We start from the raw sequence: 19,635 nt of genomic DNA on the forward strand, positions 1-19,635 counted from the left end.
CGCTGTGGCTTAGGGAATGGAAACATCTGACCCACGTGCCGGAAGCCAGGTTGCGGCGACGAAGGCGCGCCACTGCGACCCCTACGACGCCGAGTCTCCAAGTGTGTCATCGCGAGATCAGTTCACCGAAATGGCCGCGTCCACTCAAGGTAGGGACGAGCACGCGCGCCGCCGGCGCCGCCGGGAGCTGTCTTCCTGGGCTGCGGAAGGGGAAGGGATCCGCGCCCGGCAGAGCTCCCCGGGGAGCCCAAGCGGCGCAGGGGCGGGGAGGGCGCCCGGGGTGTGCACCTGGCCCAGCAGTTCCCAGGGTCCGGCCAAGGTCAGGCGCCCGGCAGGGCCGACCGGCCCAGGGTGTTGCCTCCTGCTGGGCTCACAGACTTCCGGCGCCGCCCCCCAAAAACAAACACTGAGACATTCCGTCCCCGTTCTCGGTACGCCCTGGCACTTTGAGACTAGGGCGGCTTCTTTATCCCTTCGAACGCTCTTCTCAAACACCTGGCACCAGTTTTCCTGTGTGCAAGGCGCCTTCGCTGGAGCTATTAATAGTTTTTAAAGAGTAGTACACTTGGGATGTACTTTGAAGTAGTCTTTGATCTAGTCTGCGTAGTCAGAGAAAGATTCCCGGCAATATCATACACAGTGGAGCACATTTTTAAATCGTGCTCTTACCCTACTTCTTTGAATGCTTCATAGTTATAGTCAATTCAGTACTTGGAACAGACTGACAATCTCAGAGGGGGAGGGGTGGGAAGAGATTAGCTAAAGAATATATATTATTATATATGCATAGCCTGTGGACACAGACTGTAGCGCGGTGAAAGCCTGGGGTGGGCGGAAATAGTGGAGGGGTCAATGGGGGGAAAAGGGGGGACATCTATATTATTTTCAACAATAAAGATAAATTTTTAAAAATTAAATTATATAAACTTAAAATAATGTAAATTATGTTAAAACAAAGACAGTGAAAATACTCAAAACTCATCACTTTATTATTTGCCATGTTTTACTGTTATTTATGCACTTAAGGCTATTTACATTTATTGCGTCTATGTGGTGGAAATAACAGTCTGGAGCGCTACTGTGCATCTCTTCCCAAACTGCATTCAGTGATGTCACAATCCAGTGATGTCACGCTTATGGTGAGTGAATACACCAAGGAAGCTGGCACACATCACAAATCAAACCTCCCCTGAAACTGTTTGTTAAACATTTACCAGCACACTTCTGAATATAGGTGATTAAAGGATTGGAATGCACAATATAATTATTTTCCTGCAGAGTAGACTGCCCTTATTCACTTAAAATGTATATGTTGATCAAGTATTTATTTGTACCTAGGGAATTGTTGCCAGAAATTTTGAGGTCGACATGAATTTCAGTCTTTATCATAGTGATTATCACATAAAACGGTGATCATTGATTTCCCATAAGCAGGGCTAGTGACTTATTTTTGTCTATACAGTGCTTAGCAGTGTTGAATGACTGAATGAAGCTGTGTGAACGAAATGTCTCTAATTTGATCCCTCTTTTGAGGTAAGGGGCTTGGTAAAATTACATTAAAGCAAAACTCAAAACTCTTTCTTGTTTTCAGTGATATTTAACCCAGTGAGAGAGCTTCTTTTTCAACATAGCAGTAATGTTCTGTTATTATATTAGAATTTTCTTTTCATTTAACTACTTGTGAGGCCATAGAAGGCCTAGTTCTTCAAACATCCATATTTTGGTTCGCTTAATTGGGATTTATAATCCTTCTTGAATTATATTTTGTGTATGATATGTAATGTAGGGATTGAGGTTTTTGTTTTTCCAGAACCTAATAGTTCTAACACAGTTTGTTGAAAAGACTTTCCCCACTTAATCACCTTGGTGCCATGTTTTGAAAATCAAGTGACTGTATGTATAGATCTACTTCTGTATGCTGTATTTTCTTCCATTTATATATTTGTGTATCCTTAGGTCAGTTCTACATTGTGTCAAATATTGTGGCTTTGTAAGTCTTGAAATTCCTCGATCTTTGTTCTTTTCTCCCCAAAATTGCTTTTGTCACTTATGGCACATAGTGTTTTCCTAAATGACTACAGCAATATCTTCCATTCCACATGCTTTTTTTGTTCACTATGACTTTGACACTCTTGAGACAGACTGGTAAACCAGGATAATTGGAATAGGGAAACTGAGACAGATAGTTAAACAGCAGTTTTCAACCACCTAGTAAATCCTGTCTTCCCTTAAAGATGACAGCTCTCTTGCATATTGGTTGGTTTTTCTTGTTAGTAGTACGTAAATGGTTTGCACTTCTCCCCAACCAGAGGGTAAACATCTTAAATCACCCTACTTGGGGGACACAGCAGAAATCCAATTAGTGCCACTTGCCAGCCACACCCAAGGACAGATGAAGAGAATAAACCTCATTTTGGTACATCAGCATAAAGCTGATGAATATTCTATTAAGATCCAACCCTAAGTACCAGGCCTTTAAAAGCCCTCAAAACAAAGGTCCCAGTGCTGTGCTCTCTCTCCCAGGAGCACACCAGTCCCTTCCCCCTTTTCTTTCCCTGCAGGTGTGCATCTCCTAAACTCTAAGGGACTCTGCAAGGCTTGCAACCAGGGCAGCAATGGGCAGCAGCAGTTCATCCTGGGCAAAAACCCTGAACCTGTCCCCAAGGCCCCCTTTTCGCTGACTTCTTAGTGAGCCAAAGCAGCCCAACCTAGGCTCATTTCCCCAGCCCTTCCTTGTTTCACTGTCCCCAGTTTTAATAAATGTCCTTTACCAGAAATGCAAGTCCTCAGCAACACCTTTCTTATGATAATCAAGAAACAACTACCATAAAATTTGTTTAAAAAGATATAATTTTGAAATGGAAATATCAGGTATGAATTGAATTATCTAATTATATAATTTTTCTATCAACAGTGGAGGAAGGAGGGATAGTAAGAACTAGTGTTTATTTCGAACTGTCCAGAAGGAAGAAGCACTTTATCAAATAACCATGAATATTTATAGCATAGTTTATTTCAATCCTGTTGGATGTTTATATTGAATTAAATAGAAAATGCACCCTTTATCATGAAAAAAAAATAAATAACTAAATGTCCTCTAAAATTCACCGGGGCTCTTATTGCGAAATTTTTTCCTGCAGAAAGTCAAGAATCCACACACTATGGGCCAGCCCTAGGCAGACCCACTCACTGTCAGGTCTTCTTTTTGGTAACTCTTCACAGAGTGATGGCATCTATACTCCCTCTTGAATCTGAGTGGGAGTTTGTGACTGCTCCAACAGGATGCAGTGGAAGTAACACTGCTTGGTTTCTGAGGCTAGGTCTTAAACAGTAATATAGCTTCTGCCTACCACTGTGACTCCCTTGCTCTTTCACTTTCTCTTTTGGGACAGGCACTCTTGAACCTAGACACCATGCTTTAAGGAAGTCCAAACTAACCCACATAGAGGGGCAGCCTGTATGTGTGACTGTAGTAGATGATTCCAGACCCCTGCCTGTAAGTCTTCCAGTTGAAGCCTCGGACATGATGCAACAGGAATGTACTTTAATGCTGTATCCTGTCTGAATTCCTGATCTACAGAGTCCGAGAGCATAATCAATGATTGTTTTGCTCCATGAAGTTTTGGGGATAATTTGTTGTATGGCCATAGTAACTGGAACAGTACTATAGGCCCTTTGCATCTCCATGTAAATTTTATTTTATTTTTTTAAAAATATATCTTCATTGATTTCAGAGAGAGGAAAGGAGAGTGAGAGAGAGATAGATAGAAACATCAATGATGAGAGAGTCATTGATCGAGCCTGCAACCCGGGCATGTGCCCTGACCGGGAATCGAACCCCGATCGCCTGGATCCTAGGTCGATGCTCAACCGCTGAGCCATGCCCGGCCAGGCTAGGTCATTCTTTAGTTTCTCTCTGTGGTGTTTTGTTATTTATAGCATAGAGGTCATGTGCATCTTTCATTAAATTTATTCCTACATTTTCTTCCCACAGAGAAAGGGATCATATATTTTACCAACTCTGTTTCCCTTCTTAGGCAAATCACTTAACTTCTGAGCTTCCATTTCTTATTGTAAATGGAGTTAATAAATAATACCTTGTTCTGTGGGTTTAATTAGATATACACGTTTATTGCTTAGCACATTGCTTGGTAACTAGTAAGAGCTCAGTGAAATGAACATTATCTCTTATATTTATTATCACTGGAGATCTACATAATACTGAGAGTCTGTCAGTTTGTTGGCTGTTGAATAGTATTGAGTTACTCCTGAAAATGAAGGAAATCCATTTCATTTAGGATGCATTTTAAGTATTACTAGCAGCTTTTCCCATATCCTTTCAGTTGTTTTTAAATGTGAGAGGAGCCCAGCCACCGTGGCTCAGTGTTGTCGTTCAGTGGTTGAGTGTTGAACCTAGGAACCAAGAGATCTCAGGCTTGATTCCTGGTCAGGGCACATGCCTGGATTGTGGGCTCGATTCCCAGTAGGGGGCATGCAGGAGGCAGCCAATTGATGATGTTTCTCTCTCATCGATGTTTCTATTTCTCTACCCCTCTCCCTTCTTCTCTCTCTAAAAACCAATAAAAACATTTTAAATTTGAGAGGAAAAACTATAGAGTACTGATTCTAAATCATCTAGGTTTTTTCCTCTAAGACAGATATTTGATTTTAGTTTGATTTTCAAAAATTGCTAGTCAGAATTTCAGAGTTAATTTACTATTTAAAATAGAATAATTGAAGGTTCTTATTCCAACTCTCTCTTTTTAAATCTCTTAATCTAGTTAGGAATTATAGTAATTTATTGTAAAAGTGTCTATTTTCTTATTCAGTATCTTAATTCTTATAGGACATTTTGAGTCACTGGACCTTGCAGAATATGCTAAAAAGCAGCCATGGTGGCGCAAGCTGTTCGGGCAGGAAACTGGCCCCTCAGCTGAGAAGTATAGCGTGGCAACTCAGCTGCTAATTGGAGGTGTCACTGGATGGTAAGTGATGTGAAAGATGTCCAGTGTCTTTTTTTTTTTTATATGGTTTAGTATTGTGGTTACAGGAATAATCTCCTTTAACCAATAAAAGCTTGTTGAATTCTGTGAAATAGATCACTTAATGTGTAGCATTTATCTAAACATCATGTTAAAGTGCTGTTTAATGGTTACACATAGTATTTACTACATGCCAGGTACTGTTTAAAGTATATATATATATATATATATATATATATATATATATATATATATTTCATTTCCTTCTCACAACTCTGAAATTGGTACTGTTATTATCTATCCTCATATTCCCCCAGTTTTTTTGAGAAATAATTGACATACATCACTGTATAAATTTAAGGCGTACAGCATGATGGTTTGATTTACATATATTGTGAAATGATTATCATAGTAGGTTTGGTTAACATCCATCATTTCATATAAACACAATAAAAAGAAAAAGAAAAATTCTCCTTGTGATGAGAACTCTGAGGATTTGCTCTCCTAACAACTTTCCTATATATCATATAGCAGTGTTAACTATAGTCATCATGTACATTACATCCCTGGTGTTTATAATTGCAGGTTTGTACCTTTTGACCACCTTCCTCCAATTCTCCCTCCCCCTACTCTCTATCTCTTTTTCTAGGATTCCACATATAAATGAGATCATGCAGTATTTGTCTTTCTCTGTCTGACTTATTTCACTTAGCATAATGCCCTCTAGGTCCATCCATGGTGTTGCAAATGGTAAGATTTCCTCAATTTTTTATGGCTGAATAATATTTCAGATATATATAATATTTAATATTTCATTATATATATGTATATATATGTGTGTGTATATATGTGTATATATATCTCTCACAACTGTTTCTGTATACCTAACAGGCTATCAACTTGTCTGATGTTGGTTTGATTTTTGTAGGTGCACAGGCTTCATATTCCAGAAGGTTGGAAAGTTGGCTGCAACAGCTGTGGGAGGAGGATTTTTTCTCCTTCAGGTCTGTATGTGAATATTCCTAGATATTTGGAAATTCCACTTGCCCATTAGGGATGTGGTATGAGGAGCTATAATATATTACATGAGAATAGCCTCTGCACTTGTTTACATGAACTATTTGAAACTCCAGTGACCTTTGAATCAAACTTTATCAATTACTAGTTGCATTTTATTTTGTCATTTATAACATGGAGACATAAGTATTTATTTCTTATCATAGCTCCCTTTCAGGGTCTTCTGAAATGTCTTTGCATAGACTTTTACTATTTTTTTCCATATAGGTTTTGTATATCTGTGGTTTGATTTTATTCCTAGATTCCTGATAGCTTTAGTTGCTCTTATGGCACTTGTCCCCAGTCCTAACTAAGGCTTTTCCCCAGTTGATAGATACAGAATGATACAGCTAATGATGTGGAACATCTTTTCATCTGTTTTGGTAAAGTGTCTAGGTATTTTTCCCATTTTTAAATTGGGTTGTCTGTTTCTATACTTTCTATTATTTTCATTTATTTTTTTGTTAATCTTCACCCAAGGATATTTTTTCCATTGATTTTTAGAGAGTGTGGAAGGGAGGGAGGGAGGGGGAGAGAGAGAGAGAGAGAGAAACATCAATGTGAGAGAGACACATTGATTAGTTGCCTCCTGCACACGTCCCAACCAGAACCGAGGATCGTACATGCAACCCAGGTACGTGCCCTTGACCAGGAATTAAACCCGAGACACTTTGGTGTGTGGGCTGATGTTCTTAACTCCTGAGACACACCAGCCAGGGCTCTATACTTTTGATTCTGTCCCATTAATCTATGTATCTATCCCTTCTCTAATACCACACTGTCTTGATTGTTGTGATATTATAGTCAGTCTTAAGATCAGGTAGTATGATTCCTCCAACTCTGTTCTTTATAAAAAATCATTTTGGCTCTTCTACTTTCTTTCCTTTCCATACACATTTTAGAATGAGCTTGTTTATCCATCTGTAAAACATCCTGCTGGGACTGGGAGAACTCTGTAGCTCAATTTGGAGAGAATTGGAGGTTATTTCTATGTCAAGTCTTCATTCTGTGTAAATGGCCTGTCCCTACAGTTATTTGGGTCATCTTGGAGTTCTTCAGCATTTCATGGTTTTCAGCATACAGATCCTGTAGGACATTTGGGTTATTTCCTGTAATTGACCGTTAGAAGTAAAGCTGCCATGAGGAGCTGCTGTTCTGGGTGTGGCGTAATGGTGCGCGCAGTTTCGGTGTTGCTAGATAATGGCAAATTACTCTCTTGAAAGGCTACTAGGTAACACTCTCAGTAAGAGTGGATAAGAGCATCTATTTTCCCACATCCTTACAAATGCTGGATATTTTCAATCTTTTAATTGTCTCCAATCTGATAAAAAGTTATAGTAGCTCATTAGTTTTCATTTCCTTGATTACTTGTGAAGGTGAACTTTTACTTTGGTGCCTTTACCTATTTTTTAAGTTTTTTTTTTTCTTCTTATCGATCTCTAGAAGAATTTCACTTTTTATGAATATTAATGTTTTGTTTATTATATATATTGCAGATATTTTCTGCAGCCAGGGTTGGGTAACTTAGTCGGTGGTGCCATTAACTAAAATAGAGACTAGATGAAGAGCAACAATGCAGGAGGAAGCTATAGAGGGGAAAAGAGTTTCAGTTTTAGATACTTGGAGATATTCAGGTAGATATAACTTAACAAAAATTTGGTGGAGAGAAGCAATATTGATGGGGGATTGATTGATAGGCTGTAAGCAGTTTCTTGGTTCCATGGATAATACTAATCCGTTAAAAACCTGCGTGTTTGAATTAGTTTTTTCAGTTCACACTTTCTTGATGAAATTGTTTTCCCCGAGTTTTAGTGTTTGCACCTGCTGTCTTTACCAAGGGAAGTAGGCATATTCTATAGTTATATTCTGGTGTACTTCTCCCGGTACCCGTTACATGAAGTTGCTTGTGAGAAATCTCTATGGGGCCATGTGCTGGATTTTCTGAGCAGCACTAATTGCTACCTGAAAGCCTTGCTCTGTTCAAGAAACAGACTTCTGTTGGCTGTAAAGCTTGTTTCTTCACCTTACATCTTGACTTCCAATTCTGATTTTAGCATTTTATTTTTTAAGCTAACTTAAAACTTTTTAGAGAGGGGTAAGAGTACAAGTAAAGTAAAAGAATTGCCAGCAGTCATTGAAGGGCAGTCTGTTGAATTCTGATGCCAGACATAGGACCTTGCACATAGGGTGGATGCTGAGTAGATGATGAGTGAATGTCACCGTCACACAAAGATCTGGAAGACAAATGTCTCCAAAAATGGAAAGTCAGAAGGGTTTTTGATAATGTACTTCAGTGATTTACCTTGACAAAAAGAAATAACAAGCTTGTGTTTCTTGTTTCTTGCTATCTTTGAAACTATAGATTGCAAACCATACTGGATACATCAAAGTTGACTGGCAACGAGTAGAGAAGGACATGAAGAAAGCCAAGGAACAGCTGAAGATCCGTAAGAACAACCACATACCTACAGAGGTGAAAAGCAAAGCTGAGGAGGTGAGACTGGTTTTGTTTATGTGAAGTGTGTGAAGGGTGCAGACAATTTTGTGTGTACAAAAAGGGGGCTAGACTCACCTATTTGCCAGCTCTGGATGGAATAGCTTCACCTCAGACATTCTTTTTAAATCCTGAGGACATGCTTAGAGAGAGGAAAGGAGGAGGGGGAGAAAGAGAGAGGAAGGGGGGGAGAGAGAGAAAGCGGGAGAGGGGCAGGGTGAGGGAGAGGGAGAGAGGGAGAGAAACAGAAACATCAATCGGTTGCCTTCCGTACATGCCCCTACTGAGGATCAAACCAGCAACCCAGGTTATGTGCCCTGAGTGGACAACATTCAACCAACTGAGCCACTCTGGCTGGGCCTGCGACATTTTCTTTAAAGCTGGGTAATTAAAGTGTTTGGTGACTTGTCAGTGAGTGAGAATGCAAAGTGATATGTGTGCATATGTGAGTCTGTCATCTCTTGAACTAGTTCTTGTAAGGATGGGGGCAGTGCAGCAAGTGGGGAGGATAAGGAAGAACATTGTACAGCCAGCAGGATCACTTTCGTATCCATGTGCACACCTCTGAAATGTCCATACTTTACCTGTTCTACATGAAACTAGTGGAATGTCTAGCCTTGGGGATGGCAACCTTTTTTTGTACAGGGCTAAATGGTTTGTAAGCCATTTGGTCTTTGTTACAACTACTGAACTCCACTGTGTAGCATGAAAATAACCATAGATGATATGTGAGGGCAGCTGTATTGCAATGGGACTTTATTTAAAAACACGCAGCTGACTGGATTTGGCCCATGATGTATAGTTTGCTAACCTCTGATCTAATGCATAAAACTGAGTTAGCTTATATTGGCTGGCACTGGAGGAACAGGAAATTTTTTTCCTTTTTAAAAAGATGTATTTTGCTACTGATGTATTACCTCTAAAAAGATGTCAAATGTCCCAAAGAAATAAGTGCACTGAACTGCAGAGAAATAAACCAGGATCCAGGTGCCTGGCACTTTCCATAGCCCAGAGCAATGGAGTTCCAGATTCACATAGGAAAGGGGAAGGGTTTATGATTTACTCTAGTAGTAGTTACAGGAGAAAGCCATTTAATCAAATAGAATAGGTGGTAGTAGGTGAACTTGGGCTAAACATGGCAGATTAAACACATGCATTTATCTCTGCTTCCTTCTGAAATATATCTAAATATGTTTGTGTGTGTGTGTGTGTGTGTGTTTTTAATTGATTTCAGAGAGAGGAAGGGAGAGGGAGAGAGAGAAACATCAATGATGAGAGTCATTGATCGGCTGCCTCCTGTACACCCTACTGGGGATCAATCCCGAAATCCCGGCATGTGCCCTGAGTGGGCATCAAACTGTGACCTCCAGGTTCATGGATCGATGCTCAACCACTTAGCCACACCGGCTGGGCTGAAATATATCTAAATACATTTCAAAATAAAAATGTTTAAACCCACAAGAACCAAGAGAACAGGAGAGGAATACCAGTAGACAACAAATGTCAGCCAGTTTTTGGGAGTTGGAAAGCAGATAGATGAATGGTAAATGACGTAGACTAGAAAAATACTGAACATACAACTCCACATTGCCAGGTACATGATGACAGTTTTTGTATGATGGTGAGTGGTTGGCCCAAGTTGGTCTTTTACCCAGAGTGGAAAGTGGCATTTGTGGGGACCCAGAAGCACAGATAATCCCACCCCTCCTTTCCCCCCTTCCTTCCCCCTTCCATCCCTCTTCCTCAAGCTCAGGTATGAAAGTTACACTTTCCTCATTTTGCCTTTTTTTTTCTTTAAACGTGTAAGTTCTTTGATTAATCTCTCCCCGCCCCCCACCTTCCCTCTGAGATCCCTCAGTCTGTTCCATGCTTCTGTGTCTCTGGGTCCACTTTGTTCATCAGTTTATTATGTTCCACATATAAGTGAGATCATATGATACTTGTCTTTCTCTGACTGGCTTATTTCACTTAGCATAATACTTCCTAGTTCCCTCCATGCTGTGCCAAAGGATAAAAGGTCCTTCCTCTTACAGCTGCATAGTATTCCATGGTGTCAACGTGGCACAGCTTTTTTATCCACTCATCTACTGATGGGCACTTGGGCTGTTTCCAGACCTTAGCTATTGTAAATTGCACTGCTATGAACATAGGGGTGGATAAGTTCTTTGTGCTTGGTGTTTCAGGTTCCTTAGGATATATTCCTAGAAGTGGGATCACTGGGTCAAATGGCAGGTCAATTTTTAATTTTTTGAGGAAACTCCATACTGCTTTCCATAGTGGCCGCACCAGTCTGCATTCCCACCAGCAGAGTACTAGGGTGCCCTTTTCTCCACACCCTCCCCAGCACTTCTAGTTCCTTAATTTGTTGATGGTAGCCATTCTGACAGGTGTGAAGTGATACCTCATTGTGGTTTTATTTTTTAATTTTTTAACTTTTTTTGGACTCTCAATTTTATTTTATTGATCAGTATTTTACCTTATGCTAGTAGCATTTTTTTAAAAACTTATCTTTATTGTTGAAAGTATTACAGGTGTCCCATTTTTTTGCCCCCAATTGACCTCCTCCACCTCGCTCCCACCCCCTCTCCAGGCCTTCAACCCGTCATTGTCTGTGTCCGTGGGTTATGCATATATGCATATAACTTCTTTGGTTAATCTCTTCCCACCCTCCACCCCCTTCCCTCTGAAATATGATCGTCTGTTACATGCGTCAATGTCTCTGGATCTGTTTAGTTCATCAGATTCTTTTGCTCTTTAGCTTCTTGTTAAAGGACCCTTCAACATTTCCTGTAGTGCTGGTTTGGTGGTGATGAACTCCTTTAGCTTTTCCTTGTCTGAGAAGCTCTTTATCTGACCTTCAATTCTAAATGATAGCTTTGCTGGGTAGAGTCATCTTGGTTGTAGTTCCATGTTTTTCATCACTTTGAATATTTCTTGCCACTCCCTTCTGGCCTGCAAAGTTTTTGTTGAGAAATCAGCCGACAGTCGTATAAGATTCTCTCTTTGTCTTTAACCTTTGTCATTTTAATATGATGTGTCTTGCTGTGGGCCTCTTTGGGTTCCTCTTGTTTGGGACCCTCTGTGCTTCCTGGACTTGTAAGTCTGTTTCTTTCCCCAGGTAGGGGAAGTTTTCTGTCATTATTTTTTCAAATAGGTTTTCAATTTCTTGCTCTTTTTCCTCTCCTTCTGGCATCCCAATAATACGAATGTTGGGCCTCTTGAAGTCCCAGAGGCTCCTTATGCTATCTTCATATTTCTGGATTCTTTTTTCTTTTTGCTCTTCTGGTTGGGTGTTTTTTGTTTCTTAATGTTCCAAATTGCTGATTTGATTCTCAGCATCCTCTACTCTGCTGTTGATTCCCTGTAAATTATTCTTCATTTCAGTTCCTGTAGCCTTCATTTCAAATTGGTACTTTATTATGTCATCAATTTTCTCAGTTATTTTCATCATACTCTTACTAATGTCCTTGAGCATCCTTATAACCATTATTCTGAACTCTGTATCTGTTAGCTTGCTTGGATCTATTTCATTTAGTTCCTTTTCTAGAGATTTCTTCTGTTCTTTCCTTTGTGACATATTTCTTTGCCTCCACATTTTGGCTGCTTCCTGGTGTTTGTTTCTATGTATTAGGTAGAGCTGCTATGTCTCCTGGAATTTGTAGAGTGGCTTTGTGTAGTAGGTGTCCTGTAGGGCCTAGTGGCTCAGCCTCCCCAGTCACCTGAGCTGGGCCTTCGAGGTGCTCCCCTGTGTGGGTTGTGTGCACTGTCCTGTTGTAGTTGAGCCTTGGTTGCTGTTGGCATCCCTGGGAGGAACTGACCCCCAGACCAATCAGCTGTGAGGACCAGCTGCAACTACAGCCAGAGAGCTGCTGTGCTGGAGACACCCCTAAGGAGCAGGATTTACTTCAGTGGAGCTTTGGTGTTCACCAAGTGTGCCCCTTGAGTGTGTCACTTGTGGATGTGGTAGGGTTGTAATACAGCGTGGTTGAGTCTAACAACCAGGTGCACTGTCTCTGAGGCCTCCTGGGAGGTGCAAAGTCAGCCTGTACCAGTGCCTTGCCCAGGGCCACCCAGCATGAGCTACACAGCAAACCGTAGCTGGCTGCTACTTGTGCTGGGCTTGGTGTTGTCCAGCAGAGGCCAAGCTATGAGCCAATGCAGGTTGCCGCTAGTGCCAGGCCTGGGGCCACTTATCAAGCCGTATGGGGCACGCTGGTGCTTTTTTGAGAGATTTTAGTAAAATCGTAAGCATGAGGCTCGAGAGGCCACTTGTACAGAAAAAACACTGGAAATGGCTTGGATGAGTCTGCAGGCAGGGAGGGGTGGGGCCTCCGGGAATCACAGGGGTGGGGCCAAAGGTGTGATTCGGGTGCTGGCCATTCAAATATGGCGCCTGCAGGCCCGCTGTGCACAGAGAGGACTCACCAAAGGAGCAGTGGCCTCTGCCAGCTCTTCTGCCTGGGAGAAAGCTGCCCCTCCACCTCTTACCCGGATTTCAGGCAAGTTAGTTCCTCCCCAAGTGTCCCAGTTTCCTTTCTGGCTGCTGCCCGGCGCTGGGCTCAGAGGGAGCATGTCTGAGTGAGTCCATCCACGGGCCCTTTAGGAGGAGCTGCTGGGGCTCCCTCAGCCTCCGAGACCCTCAGCTACAGTCCCGCTGGTTTCACAGCCGGAAGCTGTGGGGACGTCTCTTCCCAGCCCTGGAGCCCTGGGCTGGGGGCCTGCTGTGGGGCTGGGACCCCTCCCTCCTCTGGGAAACCCCACCACCGAGATTCCCTCCCGGGTTTCAACCGTGGCACCGGGTGTGGGCCCGGGGCCAGGTCTCTGCGTCTGCGCCCCTCCTACTGGTCTCGGTGCTTCTTCAGTTCCCTGGTTGTGGGGCTTCTGTTCAGCCAGATTTCAGGAGGCTCTGAGTGATGGTGGTTCTGTATTTTAGTTGTAATTTTGATGTGGTTGCAGGAGGCGGCGGGTGCAGCTGTTACCTACGCCACCATCTTGTTTCTATCTCATTGTGGTTTTAATGTGCATCTCTCTGATGATTAGTGATTTTGAGCATTTTTTCATATGTCTCTTAGCCATTTGTATGTCCACTTTGGAGAAGTGTCTGTTTAGGTCCTGTGCCATTTTTAAATTGGATTGTTTCTCTTCCTTTTGTTAAGTTGCATGAGTTCCTTAAATAATTTGGGTATTAACCCTTTCTCAGATATTTCATTGGCAAATACGTTCTCCCATACAGTGGGCTGCCTTTTCGTTTTGTTGATGGTTTCTTTTGCTGTGCAGAAGCTTTTTATTTGATGCAGTCCCATTTCTCCTTAGTTTCTCTTGCCCTAGGAGATGTTTCAGCAAACATATTGCTATGAGAGATGTCTGAAATTTTGCTGCCTATGTTTCCCTCTAGGATTTTTTATGATTTGATGTTTTACATTTAAGTCTTTTATCCATTTTGAATTTACTTTTGTGTATGATGTAAGTTGGTGATCTAGTTTCATTTTTTTGCATGTATCTGCCCAATTTTCCCATCATTTTGCCTTTTTTATTCAAACTGTTACAAAAGTAATACATGATTGCTGAAAACTTTAATGATACTGGAAGTATAATAATAAAAAGAATAAGGTTAATGTTTAATTAGGACCAACTGTTGACTCATAGAGGGAACTTGTTATAAGCTGACCAGAAGGTTTGGAATTTGTTTATTCCACAAATTTTGGTATTCCTGTTCATGGCCTGGCACTGTCACATGCCTCAGGGATAATGGCTGTTTCCCCGCTCAGAGGAGGTAGGGAATGAAAATGATAAAATTCAGTATTTAGCCACAATAGTGACTTCAGTGAGAACAGTTTTAGTGGGGTGGTGGAATTGAAAGCCAAACTGCAACAACTTGAGGAGTGAGCAGGAAGTAAGAAAGTAAAGATAATGAAAGAAAGCAATTATTTCAGGAAGTTGTATGATTTTTTCGCCCATTCCCCCTAATGGCAGATGGCAAAAGACAGTGCCTCAAGGAGGGAAATAGGAAGTCCATTTGAGTCAGGGAGAGTGAAAGTGACACAGGAAGACTTAGGCCCAGTGCAAGTGAGGGGGCTGTTGGGTCTCAGGAGGATGGAGTACTAGAGTGGAAAAGGTCAGGGGAAGGTCAGGATATGAGTGGCTTTAAATGGTTGGGTGATGAAGTCATTGTACTTCAGTTCCAGAAATGATTAGGCCAGAATGCCAGATGTGTTGTCCCTATGAACACTTTTGAAGGTGGTTGTTGTACTTGGAAGAAAGTTCTCTTACCGAAGTTCTCTCTGAAATGGATATTATAGAACACAGACATAGGAGCCAAAGGGTGCCGGGTGTATGTTCTGAGCTTCAGATAATTGGGAACTTTTTTTTTAAATCCTCACCTGCGGATATTTTTTCCATTGACTTCTAGAAAGAGTGGAAGGGAGGGAAGGAAGGCAGGGGAGAGAGAGAGAGAAACATCGATGTGAGAGAGACACATTGATTGGCTGCCTCTCACACGCCTCCCACTAGGAATGAGGAAACTGCAACCAAGGTACATGCCTTGGACTGGGAATCAAATGCGTGACCTTTCGTTCTGGGGGCCCACACTCTAACCAGTGAATCAAACTAGCCAGGGCAAAGTGGGAACTTTTATAGAAGGTAGGAGGCTTTGGGAATTTTTAAGAAAATAAGGATCTCACCTATTGATCATCCTCTGATGTGGTGAAGTGTGAGAATAAGAATTCATAGCATCTGCTTGAGAAGAGGTCTCAGAGGGGGATGGATGGATAGATGGACAGATGTGATGGGTATGATGAATGTATGGAGAAATTTTGAGGAGAGATTCAGAGTGAGCAGCCTCCACTGGAGTGTAGGTGTTTAAGAAAATGGAAGGAGTGAAATTAGAAATCTTGAATTACCTCTAACCAGTTTATTGTTACAGCTTTACTCTTTCCCCATAACTGCCCTTTGAACTCTGTCCTTCCCTGTTCCTACATGAACTTTTGGGCGGATTTCTTAGCTCTATTACTAAAGACAGAATCCATTGGGTTGCCCTTGACTTCTCTTCCTCATCCCCCATATGGCCAGTTATCTGGTCACACAAAGTCCTATCTCGAAAACATCTCTCTCTCTTTTTTGAAATCCTCACCCAAGGATATTTTTTCCATTGCTTTTCAGAGAGAGTGGAAGGGGGAGTGAGAGGGAGAGAGACACATCGATTGGTTGCCTCCCACACATGCCCCGACCAGGGCCAGGGATCGAGCCTGTAACTGAGGTATGTGCCCTTGGCCAGAATTGAACCGGAGACCCTTCAGTCCATGGGCCAAAGCTCTAACCACTGAGCAAAACCGGCTAGGGCTCAAAAACATCTCTTGAATTTGATTACAGTAGCACCCCTGCCACCACCTTGATCCAAAAACCGGTTGTCTCACTTCCTGATCTGTGTCCTCTTCCTGTTGGGCCTCCTGTAGTCTTCTCCCCACAGCAGCCAGAAGTCATTTTCACATGTATGTCCATTCATAGTTTCCATTGCCCTGTGGGTAAAGTACAAACTACTCAACAGATGAGGGGATTGGCATTGTAAGATTGCATAGATGATAGAGACGATTTTTTCTAATACTATCCTTAGTAAAATAGCCCATTATGCTATCTTCTGTTCCTAGATGGTGTCATTCGTGAAGAAGAACGTTCTAGTGACTGGTGGATTTTTTGGAGGCTTTCTGCTTGGCATGGCATCCTAAGGAGAACAACTTCACTTCCATTAGTCCTGATTTTTCCACCTAGACCAGCCTCTTCACTCCATCATAAGACATCGAGCCTCCTCTTCCTCCCTGACCTCTTCTCCTGTGCCTTCCTCCCTGCTGTAGCATATCCGAATGGCTTCTATAGGCATCTGTTGGTACAAACTGATACAGCCCTACTGTAAGCCTCACTACAACAGCGGAAGAGACAATAGACATTAGCTCTCCTCCCAGAACACTCCCCACTTGACTAATGTATAGGTCAGCAAGAATGTTCCTTTCCCCCCTACATAACATACTAGCACACAGTGCAAGATGGCTCACCATGGAGGATGAATGGATCCTCAAAGATTGCCCCAAACTTGATTTGGAAAAGGAATAACAAGCACGTAGACACCTCATTATGTGCTCCATGGGAAGGAACTGAATACATTTGCCTTTAACCAAGAAAGATTTTGGTGTCTACTTTCTTTTTTAGTTGGTTTTAGATTACAAAAAGAGGTATTTATAACTGCTATAGTAATCCTGGCATAAGCACTGCAATTGAAAAATTATGCATATAGAATGAACTTGTGCTAAACGTATATATGCTGCACTGAAGATACTGTGTTTGGTGGGAAAATCTTTAGGGAAATTAACCAATAGATACAGTGTATAGTCAGACTTAACAAATCATTTTGGGGCATTAAAGATGTTATCTGGGTTTTCCACCATACAGAATAATGCATCTCGTGGCTATTCCCAAAGGGTTTGTTTATGGTAAAATAAGTGACTTTAGGTGAGAGAAGGAGGAAGCTCTTGGATTTTTGGTTTTAAGCTTTGAAATGTGAGGTATTCTTTACTTCTTGACAAAGCATTAGGACTAGTCCTAGCTCCTCTGCCAATTCTACTATTTCTTTATCCAGTTAGTATAAAATATATAAACATTTGAACCAGAGTGTTAAAGAGGTAGCATCCCAGGTATTCAGAATTGAAAATGGTGGCAATAGCACATGTGAAATAAATTATTTCCATCATGAAATGTAATCTGCTGTCTCATGACTCTGACTCTTAGACTTACTCTTTAAAATAAAAGTATATGGACACACATATGCTCAGAATCTTAGCACATTTTGCTCTAATGGCCTGATACCACATCTGCAACCCTATTTAGAATATCTGCTTCTAGAGGACAAGGTTTGTACGTTCACTATTTTACCCATGGAGCCTAGCACTTAATAGGTACTCACTAGTTGCTGAATATATGAATAATGACCTCATACAAAGGTACCTGGAAAAGGGACTGATGCAAAGAATTGAGACTGTATGAGTTCTGAGAATGCAGAAAACTTGGAATTAGTTCTTAAACTTGCACATGATCCCTTGCAAATGTATGTTTTCAAGGCCTGCCTTTTAAAGTGTTTGCCTTTTAACTTATCTTGGGAATGATGTATTGAATGTGGAAACTGTAGCTACCAGTGGATGTGTGGAACTTTTCATAATTCATCCATTTGCATTTTTCTCATTACACTATGGCAGTACTTAAAGGCAGCTTAAGTTATTTTGCTTGCAGTGTGTATGAATTGTCCCCAGTAGTAATACTATGAGCCTCTATGTTGCATATTTTTATATAAGAACTTAAAGCTTTTTCACTTTTTATTATGGAAACTTTCAAACATATACAAAAGTAGAGAAAATAATACAATGACCCCCGTGTATCCATCACCCACCTACAATGACAATCAAATTATAGCTTGTTTTATCAATTATTTTGAAATAAATACCAAATGTGTCATTTTATCTATTTTAGTATGTATCTCTAAAAGGTAAGAACTCTTTAAAAATCATAAATACAATACCCTATTATCATACCAAAAACTAATAATTCTTTAATATCATCAAATATCTAGTCAGTGTTCAAGATTTCCTGTCTCTTAAGTTTTATATTTGGTCGGTTTGAATCAAAAATCCATATAAGGTCCACAATGCATTTGGATGATATATCTCTTAAGTCTCAATCTTATGTGTCCTTTTTGACTTCCAGTATATTTTTTGAAGACACTGAGTTATTCCCTAGTTCCCTACCTTCTGCTTCTGATGCCTGGGTACCTGGGTTATGTCAAATATGACGATCAAAGCTGAAGCCATACGATGACTCTACTCATGTGACTCATCCAGACCAATGGAATCGTGACTATAAAACCTAACTGAAGTGCCCTGTACACTTCAGTTGCATGTTGGAGAGAGTGGCCACTGAATGCTTCTCTAGTAATGTGTGAGTTGCCTTTTGTCCATCTATTTTTTTCTGTGATTATAGGTGATAACAAAGGTTAGCAGGTTGGTCTAAGCTGCTTTGAGTGGGTTGTAATATTAAATAGACTGAAATAAGTTCTATAGGTCCTATCTAAAGTTTATTTCCAGCTGTCTGCTTCTGGGACCCGAGAGGCATGGTTGAGGTCAATATTCCACGTTGGCCTCATCCTGCTGTTATGAGAATAGCCCTGAGTTCTGCCCACTGAGTGGGCCACCACCTGTGGCTGTGCAGAGCTGGTGCTGATGTTGCGCAGTGGCAGTGGTCTGGCACACATCTTGGGTTTCAGGTGAGCTGAACCACCAGTGAAGTAGGCTCAGGCGTTTAGGGGAGCCTCTCAATTGAGGCCCTATTGCCAGTAGCTTTGCTTCAGGTGGTGAAGTGTGAGAAAAGGTTTTCTTTAAAAGAAGAGCTGCCACCCCTTCATGCAAAACCAAGACACCAGGGCCAGGCTACCATAGCCATGAATGCACTATTTTCATTTGACTAGTGAGGCCTGTTTAGTGAGGCACTTATTTTTCTCCAGTACCTAGAGTCCAATAATGTGCTGGGAGTCCTTTTTAGTGGGGGGCGGGGGGTGAAAAGACAGCAGTTTTTCCTTGACTGATTGAGCAATTCAGCGTGCTCTGTGTGGTTGCACTTGAGCAACTTGACTTTGAACAGGTTTATAGTTTCATCATCTGCTGGCAGGAATGTGGTAATGCCGCCCTCGGCTTCTCTGCCTGTAGCTTGACCCCAAAAGGGAGAATCTCCTCTGGCACTGAGTGATGTTGGTACCAGCACAAAACACACCCACAACGTGGTGGTACCTGGAGCCCCTAAGAAGCTTTTTTTCTCTCTTGGCTCCTCAAGCTGCAGTGTCCTCGCCACTCTGGGCCACCCTCTGACCCAGCATTCCTTCTGGGATGGAACCAGGTAGGATGAGGACTTGGGGCGGATAAAGTAGAGCTTCTTCCTGGTGTCAGAGGAAATGGGAGAGGGATCCAGGGGCGTTTTCACTTTACATGGCTGCATTTAGGCTCAACAAATACTCTGATGTTTTTGGACTCTCTAAGGGGAGACTCCTCAGTGCTGACTCCTCAGGGATTCCTG

The 19,635-nt window shown here is 41.7% G+C and overlaps 1 protein-coding gene across 1 annotated transcript; it reads left to right on the plus strand.

Annotated features, from left to right (window-relative positions):
• FUNDC2 (FUN14 domain containing 2) lies at positions 1-18,032 on the plus strand. Its single transcript, XM_016216930.2, has 5 exons — positions 1-149; positions 4,847-4,985; positions 5,911-5,986; positions 8,401-8,532; positions 16,176-18,032. Exons 1-5 carry the CDS (start codon positions 17-19, stop codon positions 16,251-16,253), a joined length of 558 nt encoding a protein of 185 aa, XP_016072416.1. The 5' UTR covers positions 1-16; the 3' UTR covers positions 16,254-18,032.
• Positions 18,033-19,635: the final 1,603 nt, after the last annotated feature.

Source organism: Miniopterus natalensis, chromosome X (assembly GCF_054644295.1).
Source record: "Miniopterus natalensis isolate mMinNat1 chromosome X, mMinNat1.hap1, whole genome shotgun sequence".
In the NCBI taxonomy this organism is placed as follows: domain Eukaryota; kingdom Metazoa; phylum Chordata; class Mammalia; order Chiroptera; family Miniopteridae; genus Miniopterus; species Miniopterus natalensis.